The 11869-nt window shown below is 36.2% G+C and overlaps 1 protein-coding gene across 1 annotated transcript; it reads left to right on the top strand.

Annotated features, from left to right (window-relative positions):
- The first annotated feature begins 2926 nt into the window (after window positions 1-2926).
- On the top strand, window positions 2927-9273 carry rcc1 (regulator of chromosome condensation 1). Its single transcript, XM_028470786.1, has 10 exons — window positions 2927-3024; window positions 5317-5421; window positions 5543-5730; window positions 5816-5983; window positions 6320-6416; window positions 6515-6637; window positions 6729-6869; window positions 6980-7099; window positions 7190-7342; window positions 8561-9273. Exons 2-10 carry the CDS (start codon window positions 5343-5345, stop codon window positions 8737-8739), a joined length of 1248 nt encoding a protein of 415 aa, XP_028326587.1. The 5' UTR covers window positions 2927-3024; window positions 5317-5342; the 3' UTR covers window positions 8740-9273.
- The last annotated feature ends 2596 nt before the right edge of the window (window positions 9274-11869 follow it).

Consider the following 11869-nt stretch of genomic DNA (forward strand, 5'->3'; position numbering starts at 1 on the left):
TGTGCGGTGGAGTGAATCAATGCACATGTCTTGGTTTATCATGAAGTTCAGACAGAATAAGTGTGATAGTATTTGCTTTGCAGCAGCCCCTGGTGGTTGTTGAAATTATGTCAACAATAAGATCAAAAGTTGATATTTTTTGTTGCTTTATTTATGCTGCTACATTAAAATATTAACATGGATAAAGCACTTGTCTGTCACATGAGGTTTCTATGGTTTGGAAGTTGTATCTTTCTCCTCAGGGGAAATGTAAAATATAGAAGAGATCAACACATTAAAAGGAGAATAAACAGATCCTGAATTTAACCATGTGTTGAGTTCATCAAGCTGTGTCCATGGAGGAGTTGATGAAAACATGATGTCACCAGTGGGAACAGAATCCTAGAACTGTTGTGTTTTGGTCTGCAGCCAGATGTTTACCTCTGCACTTCTACATAGTATTTTCTATTCTTCATTAACAAATGTCTTGGTTCAAATTGTAAAAGATTGCTTCAGCAGGGTACCTTATATAATCACTTTGATTGGCTCCACCAGACATCTCCATGCCTGTACAGGTTATAGCAAGTGTAGAGAATTAATAAATGACTATATTTAGCAATGTTTTACTGGAATCCGTGAGATTATGCATCTAAAAAAATATGCAAACGTGTCATTAGAACCCTATATTCCATGTAGCTGAAAGAAAGTCTGAGCTCAATTCAATGCCTTTATTGTCATTATACAAAGTATAACGAGATCGGGAACTTCTTTTATTTACAGTGCAGAATATGTTTAAAAAATACAAACATTACAGTTAGCTAAAAAAAAAAGTGCAAGTTGTACATTAACAATATGGGGATAAAAAAGATAAATAAGATCCAGCTTAACCGGCAGTTCCTTCAATTAATCCTGATATGTTGAGCCTGAGTGAGGCGTGTGCATGTGAAACTGTAAAAGCCACCATCACTAGAATGACAGGAAGTAGAGAAAAACACAATTTCACTGTGGTTACATTAGCTGTTAATATGAATTGATATATTTTGTGATCATGTTTTAGTCTCTGCTGTAAAAGGGGGAATGGCAATGGAGAACATGAGATTATATTGTTCATGTGAATCTTTAAGATAATCTAAAATGCATTAATGATTGTGCTAAACTATAGCATTGTGGGTAGAAGTGTAGACAGTTGATTCAGTTGTTCATTTTAGAAGTGTCTTACTTTCTAACAGGGCCTTTGAGCTCAAACCTAAAACACCTCTAATAATTAGTATATTTGATTGACTACTTGAATAACTACGTAAACCATATTCGTCTGCAGCTCAGACTGTGATGATTCTCAGACTAAATAAGAACATAACCTTCCAGGGAGCATTTTTTATTCACGGAACAAGTTACCATGGAAACACATATCTCGATGTTGGTCATCTCATCAATGTGCTCTTATAAGAACCAGGTAGGCTCATAGGATAAACCTGGTTAATCTAAACCATCTCTGATTTTATGGAACTCATCTTAAAGAGCAGCAGCTCAGCCACGACAGTATTTATCCAGGTTCTGTATTCAGCTTAAGTGCAACAGCCAATAGAAATCAATGCTGAGACCAACAGGACGTGACATCATCCGTTACTGAGCAGAAGAGGAAAAAAGGACACGCACATGATTAAGAAGTTTTTTTGTGGTTTCAACATTTTAAAAGTATAGTAAAGGGTTAAAGTTGCCGTTATTTAGTTATTTTATCACAAATAACAACTAAAGCATGTATGATCAGAAAATGATCCATGTGAGTTTGATGAATCACTGTATTTTTTATTTGTGTGTGTGTGTGTGTTTTTATTTCACCCGTCAGCATTTAAAAAAGATGATGCAGTAACTCACAATTAATTAAAATGTAATTCATGAGACTTAAGTGTTTTGGTTAAGAGTTTTTTTTTTTTTAACTTAGCACTAAACAATAAATAGTGGGAGATGGATGGTTTGAAACACAGACTGCAATAATTTCATTCAATATACGATACACACAAACACGTAATAAAACAATGATTTTCAAAATTTTAAATCATAATTGAACCTTTAAATACTGCATTTAAGCCCTGGATAGTGAGAAAAATGTATAACAGAAATCGTTTTTGACTCCTTTTACCATTTGCTTTCATATGAGTGCGTCTGCAGGTAAACCAAGCCTGGTCAGGAGCAGGTTTGCAGCACAGACTGTTTCCATAGCAACTAAGGTGTTTACTTTTGATGAATCGGCCTTTCGATTCCAGTTTAACTGAGCTGGACTCTCAGGTTAAACCTGGAAATAACCCTCAGCTGTTTTTTTTATGAAATACACCCCAGGAGTTCCAGTAATCCAAGTAGTTGGAATAGGGAAATAAGAAGCATGGATACAAACCTGAAACATTTTGAGATTTTTTTTTTCTTCCGTCCCTTCAGATAATCAGACTTTGACTTTGTTGTATCTATAGAATACAATATGAAATATTGTGTTGCAAAATAGAGTGTTGGGGTTATCTCATTCAGTGAGAAAAACATGGCATAAATAAATACTCCTAATATTATCCTGTTAAAACTTAAAACACTAGAGGAGCCAAACATTTTTTCTATTTTATTAATTTATTTTTGGCAATTCTGTATTTGTTTAATTTTTCTTTTCTTTTTTTTTTTTTCTTTTTTTTGTTTTGGAAAAGGTTTTTCTTTCCTTCTTTGATTTTGTTTTTCAATTTATTAAACACATCATGTACTTTTACTTTATTGAGGATTTGTTATTGTCATATTACTTTCTAGTTTCCATTATAATGTGTTCAATTTATTCTACGTTAAATTTCTAATAAAGTATTACAAATTGCTTATTTTGGGGATTTATATGTAGTTTTTTTATTTTATTTGTAAAATTGTTGCGGTCAATGGTGTTGCTGTCTTTTTAAGGGGGTGGAGCTTTCAGGCTCCCAAATGATGTGACGTAACACGTGCGTCGCTCGCCTGAAGACCGGGAATAGCTCGCGCACGTTTGTGGCGTGTGGATTTACAAACTTCTACGTTTTACAGGTTTGTGTACTTTTATCACTGAAACATCTGCTCAAACCTCTGGATTATATCTAATTTATGGTTCTCCGTGTACCTTCGTACACTTTTAATGACAACTCCGGCTTTTTTATTCTGGAGTCCATTGCCAACTCATTGGGTTAGCTAACTGCAGCTAGCCACCAACATTATCGGTAGCTGTATTTCAATATGCGTAAACATCACAGAGGAAGTTTAACTGTATATCCTGTTGTGGTTGCTGTATTTACTGTTTATAGATTTGATCACTACCCATTAATGAACCGCTGTCCTTTTTATTTATTTATTTCTTTTTTACAGCTGTTAGCACAGCTAACATTAAACGTGACTAAGAACACATGGGGTCTGTGTGTGTGTGTGTGTGTGTGTGTGTACGTAGTCCCACGAATATATGCCTTCAATAAAGTTTTGCTGCAAGTCTTTAGTTTATTAATGTGTTCATAGTTGAGTTAGAGCCCAATGTTAGTCTGTGCTGGCCGTGGGTAATGCAGCTGTGTGGAGAACAGCTGGAGAACACTGAAGCTCCTTGTTAATCTGCGGGTAAATGATGCTGTTAGTTCCACAGACCGCAAAGCTTCTCACGTTTTTGGAAAGGGTGGAAAATAAAAGTCTAAGAAATGCATTGTGAAAAATAACCATGGTCTTATTAGCAGAGGTGTAAAGAGTTCTGATATATTCTACTCAAAGTAGACGCACAGTTATTTGATTGGTATTGTACTCAGTTACAAGTTATCCATACATAAAATACTCAAGTACAAGTTAAAAAGTATCTCAATTAAATAGTACTTAAAGTAAAAATTACTAGCCCACCCCCACATCCGTTTATTTCTGGTAATAAATCTTGCCACGGTTCCCTGGCATACAGTAAATATCTCATGTGTAAACTTAAAAAGGAAGAAACCAAATCTTGCACAATTGGATTTATTTTACACAGAGGCATCTGCATGAAATAAAAGGTTTGTCAAAATATACAATTATTTTCCTTAAATAATAAGACTTAGTCATCAACATCCCCCACCTAAAAAAAAAATGTAACAAGGGCAATGACTCCGGAAAAAATGATTGTGCGCTTCTCATTTTCGAACTCCATTAAGGTATTGATACCGTGAAGCATCACACCGAATTTAACTAGGAAGGACGGACGGAGCTCAAACTCATATCCCCCTTTCACACTTTGTGGCGAAGGATAATAACACCAATAAATTCAGTTTAATAAAAAATAATAATAATCTCAGGTTTTAAGTATATCTACATTTATGCCAAATGTGCCATGTGAGTAACAACATAATAGGTAGGTTAGCTGGTCGTTTCATATTTTTTTTTTTTTTTTTTTTTTTTTTTTTTTTGTAGTTTTACAATGTCCGTTGATCATTTTAAAATAAAAAGTAATAGTTTACTCAGTAACAGTTGCGTGTTATGTAATTAATTACTTTACTTATTTTGAAAACGTATATATGCACAAGTAAAATTACTGATTTAGAAATATACTCAAAAAAGTACAAGTATCCATTACAGCAACTCAGTTATAGTAATGAGTAGTAATCCATTACTTTCACCTCAGCTTATGAGCCTAACTCTGGTTGTAGTTACATACTCACTCTGGGTTTAAACTCAAGTCAATATTCAATAAACACTGACTTCTTTTTTTCAAAACAGACTGATCATTAATACCAGTGTAAAACAAACCAAATCATGTCGTCATTTATGATTTCCTTTGAAAATATATTCCCATCTGTGCATGAACTTTGCGTAGTTGCAAGTTTTCATAACATCAAACAAAAGCTGTGTACACACAAACAGCCCAGATTTAAGATATACTGTATACGTGTTCTTTTTCATTATTATTGGCACGTTTACATGTTCTGGCAGCAATTGAGACCTTTGACATTGTCTCCTGCAGTTAAAAAGAAACGCATGCTTTAGTTGAGACAGATGTAGCAGAGATGGAAAGGGATGCTTTAAGTTAAAATGACAGTAAATACATTCATACATTTTGTTTGCAGTTATGATGTTTCTAATGACCAGATGAGCTGCTCAAAATAAAATGTCATTGGTTGGTAAATTTTGGTCATTTGACCTTTACACAACCTTACACCTTTTCTTTGAAATGTTTGTGTTTAAATATGTAATGATACCATGGCTTAGTATTCCCAACTTGTACATTTACCAAGTATGTATTCATGTAATTGTGCAAACTTTTTTTATGCCACCATCACTTTATTCATTTTCACTGTTTATTTGCTTTAGCAACCATCGTGTCCATTTTTTCTGCCTCAGCATTTTAGTCCCAAAGTGTTGCCGTCATGCCTGCCAAAAAAACCACCACCAAGAGGAAGTCTGAGGCCATTGTAGAGGATGAAACCGACACCAAGAAAATAAAAGGTACAGTGAATGTTGCTTTTTAAATAAAATAAGCTTACACAGCAGTTTTGGAATAGCCAAATCGTCAGCGTTACTGGAGTCGTGCGTTAAAACAGTTGGAACGTGTGTTTTTTTGTGTCAGTTTCCCACAGGAGTCACTGTAAAGAGGCTGGTATGGTGCTGGTGCTGGGCCAGGGGGACGTGGGACAGTTGGGTTTGGGCGAGGACATTATGGAGAGGAAGAAACCAGCTCTTGTGTCACTGCCTGAGAAGATTGTTCAAGTAGTGGCTGGTGGTATGCATACTGTGTGCCTCAGTGAAAGTGGCCAGGTAAGCAAAGACTCCTTACAAGATTATGTTGGGTCTAAAAATATTAGGACTCACTTCAATTGTGCTTTATTATTCTTTCTGGCAGATTTACACTTTTGGCTGTAACGATGAAGGAGCTCTGGGCCGGGATGGATCTGAGATGGATCCAGAGAAGGTGACGCTTGATGAGAAAGTGGTCCAGGTGTCAGCAGGGGACAGCCACACAGCAGCACTCACAGAGGATGGAGTCGTGTACATATGGGGCTGCTTCAGGGTGAGTTCACTAGTTTGAACACTTTTACCAAGAGCCCAAACTGCCTTCAGGAAGTATATAAACATGAATGTTTGAGGTTCTAAAAGTTCTGTGGTCCTCACAAGTGGAGGCTTCCTCAGAACAAAGCTTAATATCAGTCATTACTCTGTATTTTAACTGAAATAAATGACAGAAATCTGTTCCTAATTTTCACAATTAATGTGAAGAGAATAAGGTTAAAACAAAAAGCTGAACTTTTTGTTTTTTAACAAATAGAAAAGTGATGCAACATCTGGCTGATTTTAACACTTGTGAAAAAGACCAATTTTAAATACTTTCTCTATAATCTTGTTTTAGGACAACAGTGGTGTCATCGGTCTCTTGGAACCAATGAAATTATCTCCTGTTCCCATTAAAGTCCCCATAACGGAGCTCGTGGTGAAAATTGCTTCAGGTAAAACCATCTTTTTAATGTAATGATTTAATCTTTGGGGTTTTTTTTATGAAAACTTCTAACATTGTTTGTGTTGTGTGTCTAAAATGCAACAATAGGCAACAATCACCTGGTGGTTTTGACTGTGGAGGGAAGTCTTTACACAGCCGGTACAGCAGAGCAGGGACAGCTAGGAAGAGTGCCAGAAAGATTTGCAGACAGAGGAGGGAGGAAAGGTCTTGGTGAGTGACACAAGCTTCTTTAAACTCCAAAATGTTTGTTTTAATATAAACGCTGGCATGTTTTAAGCTTTTTTTTTTTCTTTTTTCTTAGAGCGACTGCTCACACCACAGCAAGTAAAAGTCAAAGGGAAAGTTCACTTCATTGATGCTTTCTGTGGAGAGTACTTGACCTTTGCTGTGACTAAAGAAGGCCACATGTATGGATTTGGACTCTCCAACTATCACCAGCTCGGTCAGTTTATGATCATTGTTTATTTGTTTTGTTCTCATTATTATTGCTATTATATTTGTTGTTGTTTCTGTGTCTTTATTTCATATTTCTTGTTCTGATATTGTGTGCAGGCACTAAGAGCATAGCGACATGTTTTATCCCTGTGAAACTGACCTGTTTTAAAAACTCCACCACTTCCTGGGTCGACTTTTCCGGAGGACAACATCACACACTGTGTCTCGATGCAGAAGGTGAGCACACGTTATGATCCAGACATTTCTGACCTTGTCGCTACGTCCTCTGAACTTAAATTAATTAACTTTTTCCTCTTTGTCATTAAGGGCAAGTGTATAGCCTGGGCAGAGCAGACAATGGTCGCCTTGGTTTAGGCCACGGAGCAGAAGTGAAGAGCGAACCCACAGCTGTGATGGACATGGGCCCAGTCAGAAGAGTCGCATGTGGATCATCCGTCAGCTACGCAGTGACCAGAGAAGGTGAGACATTCACACAATGATTGTGATTTTAACATGGAATATCAATTTTCATTTTTATTTAATGCATACTAATTTTTTAAATAAATGGTTGTGGTTAGGGCTGGGCATTATACCGTTATTTCAGATGTATCGAGTTTTGCATTTTGGCGATATAGAAAATAACAATATCACCTCTGTCAAGATGTATCGATATTTTTTCTTTTTTTGTTTTATTCATACAATCACACAGTACAAATCACATCATATAAATATTTAATATTATTCATAGAGTACATTCAGATAGTGTTCCTCTTTACAATGTTCCCATATATATATATAGGTAGATAGATATATAATAGCTTATTTTGTATTAAAATACTTGTTTCAGGAGTTGCTGCTTCACAGAACAGCATGAAAAACAGTTAATTGATTTCAGAGTGTGTCCTAACTCAGACCTTCCCCTAAACAAGCCACACTACAGAACTCACTCACACATGCTGTCCCTTCATGGTGAAAAAGCCAAAAGCGGACAGTAACAGATTGGCTGGGGCACGCCGTGGCTCACGCCGTGGCTGCAGCCCTCCTCTTATTACTGTGTAATATCATCATCAGCACCTATAGAAGTAGTATTTACAATAGTTATCTTTATTCTTTTCATTGACAGTTGCATTCCTACACTTAAAAAATGTGTAAGTAATCAGATTACAGTACTTAGATTGAGTAATGTAAGGGATTACCTTACATATTATATTTTTGGGCATGTAATCTGTAACTGATTACATTTTGGCACATATTGTGCAACTGTTTGTTCATAAATGTTCCTATGTGGCATTTTTCATCAGCTAATGTGACTCAGAATTGTCTTTCTGGTCAGACTTTATTGAGTTGAAATTATAGATATTTATATCATAGATCGTTATTTTGAGAAAAATATCAAGATATGAGTTTTGGTCCATATTGTCCAGCCCTAGTTGTGGCGCTTAATACAAAAAAAATCTATACATTTCTATTTGGGATTTTTGGATTGTTAAGTTGATGCATTTATAAAGAAGATGATGGTTGTTTTACTTCTGCTTGGCTTATTCAGAGCAGAGCAAATAAAGGCTCCTTCAGTGATGCACTACATCAAACACTAACACATAGAGCTGGTCTGATTAAATGTTGTGTTGTCCTGCCTCATGTTATTCTCTAGCTATGGACAGTGTGAGTAAGACGGTTGTCGACTGGCCTGTCTTTCAGGGTCCGTCTTTGCTTGGGGAATGGGAACCAACTTGCAGCTCAGCACTGGAGATGAAAGTGATGAGTGGAGCCCGTTAAAGATGACGGGCCAGCAGCTGGAGAACCGAGCAGTGTTAATGGCGTCCAGCGGAGGGCAGCACACGGTCCTTTTAGCGAGGGACAAACAGGAGAGCTCATGATGGAAGAAATCATTTTTTTTTTAGAGAAGTTTTGATGCTTTTTGGTCACTTTCATGGTGGGACTTGTTTCTTGGTGCCTAAATCCATGGAGGGCTGAGCTTTCTGTGCAGGATGTGGATGGAGGTCCAGCCTTTTTCTTAAAAGGGGAAAAAGTAGAACATTTATGGCAAATGAGAGACTATTTTTTTAAATTGGTTTATGACATAGATTTGAATTCTTTCTGTCAGTCATTTCTATGACTGTCGGGTTGGGTCAGTGATGTAAAGTGAATAAGAAGTATCTATTTGAACAGGAGTAGACAGAGTGGGAGCTGCGCAAGTCTTTTAATGATTTCTTTAAAGCAATAACTAGATGTACCTAAGTTTAGACAGAACGATCGGTATTCACCAAGTTTAACATGTGCAACTACTGTTCATCATACTTCGTGTTCTTAAAGGCCATTGTGTCTATTTGAACGTTTGGTAATGCATTGTACTGTATGCTGCAGTGTGTTGTGTGGATTTTCTGTCTGAAAATAAAGATTCTTTTAAGCATTATGTTGCCTTTTATGTACATGGTAACTTCAGAAGACTCTTTCATCTTAGATGTGAAACTTGGCTCTGTTATGTTTTTATTAGGGCTAAACAGAGCTAGTTACAGGTCAGAACCTGTTACTGATGTAGTTGTTTTAGTTTCAATAATCTTAATATCTGTCAAATCTTTTTTTATCTAGTAGTGATGCACGATATTTTGTTTGTTTGGCTGTTGTTCAGTCATGGCCCTGGTAAATCACATATGCTGCTACCACTGTCACCGATGGCTCTTTGCTATTTTTTGCAGATACACCCTGACGTTACACATCCATGCACTTGGTCAGTGTGGCCTCCAAATTAGAATAGAATAGAATCCTTTTATTGTCATTGTACAAAATAGCACATGCCCCTCCCACAACATTCAAGTACACTTCAAAGATTCAAACAGAAACAGTTATAATAAAGACAACATAAGGTACTGTAAAAGTCTGTCGGAATAAGTTCATTTTAAAGTTTATCCAAATAAAATTGCATGAGTATAAAAGGTACATCAGTATAAAAGTACATGGTGTAAAATATTAGAAAATAGGCAGTATTTAATTTTCATTATATTAGTAGTGATGCTACTATTAACCAAAGTTAAAAAATATGAGCTGTTTGGTGAATGGGCATTCTGTCGACGATGTCATTTTTAAATAAGCCAAAGAAGAATCTCCCACTACAGATATACAAACAACATTGTCCAAGTTTAGAAAATAAATGGATTTCCAACAGGCATTTTAAATGTATTATCCTCATGTTAGCTTCCCATTCATCCTTTCTGCTCCAGGTTCACTCTAGTAGCTTTATGTTCATTATAAATGCAAACATGGTTGAAGAGTCACAAATGTTATTCAGGGAAACACTAAGAATGCAAATGATGTTTCAAGGAGGTTCATCAAAGCCCAGCCCTTTGTTTTTTATTCTCGGTGAAATCCTTTCTGGTCTCATCTGTTTTGAATCTGATCAAAAGGTACAATAAGGCCTGAGTCCTCCTGGCAAGAAGCTGCTGGAAACACTTTAAAGTGTTAAACTATCTTTCATAAGCAGTTTATTTATGAAAAAGCTCTGGTTTGTCACTCGCTTCTTTAACACATTATTTTAACTGCTGCAGTATATTTTTAGACTGAATAGGAAAAGAGTCCTTCTGGGTCCAGAGTTTGTTCTCCAAGACACAAGGATCACAGATGATTCAAACCAGTTTTCTGAGTAGGTTCACCAACACATGCAGCTATATTTAAAAAAGGATTTCACAAATGTTGGATAAGCCCTAATGTTACCATTCTGATTTAAGGAAGTGATGATGTCGTATGCTCTACGTCTCCTAGACGTTCTATGGATGGATGTCAGCAGCGAGAGGAACAAACTGTTAACAGTCGGATGCTTTTGTCAGCCTTGCTGCTTCACTCACTCTGATAATGTTCTAAATAGTTCTCCAAAGAGTCACAGGATCCCCGTCCTGCTGTTAGATCCTTTTAGCCCCAGAATGTGAAGCCATGTTTTTCATATTGCATGTGCACTCCAATCTTCCTCTAATTAAACCAATCACAGAGAAGCGCTGTTGGAGACGACCAAATCAGCGGAGGCAATCACTGACGCTGTTGGCCTACATTTATAGTTTCTCACCCACCATCAGCACAACACTCTCCAATCTCCCTACCTCAGAATGAATGGCCTTATGTACACCAGTAACCCTAGTTACTAAATGGACTCTACTAAATGCACAGGTGACATGTAGTCTTCTAATAAAACTATTATTTTTAACTTTTACCCTCTCTAACAATAAATACATACAATTCTAGTCAAATTGAATCACATCCCCTAAGTAATTAAAGGAATATTTACTTTATTTTACATAAATAAAACTCCCCTTTTTGTCTCCCAACTGGAACTATTAGAGTAAACCATGAGGTTTTAGCTGGAAATATTAAAAAAAAAATGCATTGATTCTGTGCAGGCCTCCAGGAGCAGTTAGGACACGCCCAGTCTATATCATCATATATATTATTCCATGAACTAAAATGAGTTCAGGGGCCAAATAGGAAGTAGTTTGATCTTAAGTGGGCCGCAGATTTTAGGCAGGAAAACGAGCACTTTCAACATTAATGTCCTAAAGTTTGTAATTTACACCAGGGGTTCTCAACTGGTCTCACCCTGGGACCCACATTTTGCCACGGCCATTAAATCGTGACCCACTTTTCTTTTTTTTTTTAGAATTGAACCAACTAAATTTAGTTTTAAAAAAAATAACTGTTGAAAACACACTTATGTGATCTTTTTAAAAACATAAATCTATACATTTTCCTCTGCAACATGCATTTCACAGCATACCAAAATAAGTTCCTTTCAAAATAAAAGAGAAGTCAAACATGAGAGACATTAAGTATTTATTTATTTTTTACCTGCTGTAAAATATAAGCTCTCTATATTAACCTGTAACCACTTTTGGTCCCGACCCCAGGATTTTTCTTTTAAATCTCATTGATTTTTGTGATTTTTATTTAATTTGCGTAAATTATGTGACGTAGAAAAATGACAACTTCCATTATATTGTGAAGTTTTATTGAATTCATGTATTA

The sequence above is a fragment of the Gouania willdenowi genome, chromosome 16 (assembly GCF_900634775.1).
Source record: "Gouania willdenowi chromosome 16, fGouWil2.1, whole genome shotgun sequence".
Lineage (NCBI taxonomy): Eukaryota > Metazoa > Chordata > Actinopteri > Blenniiformes > Gobiesocidae > Gouania > Gouania willdenowi.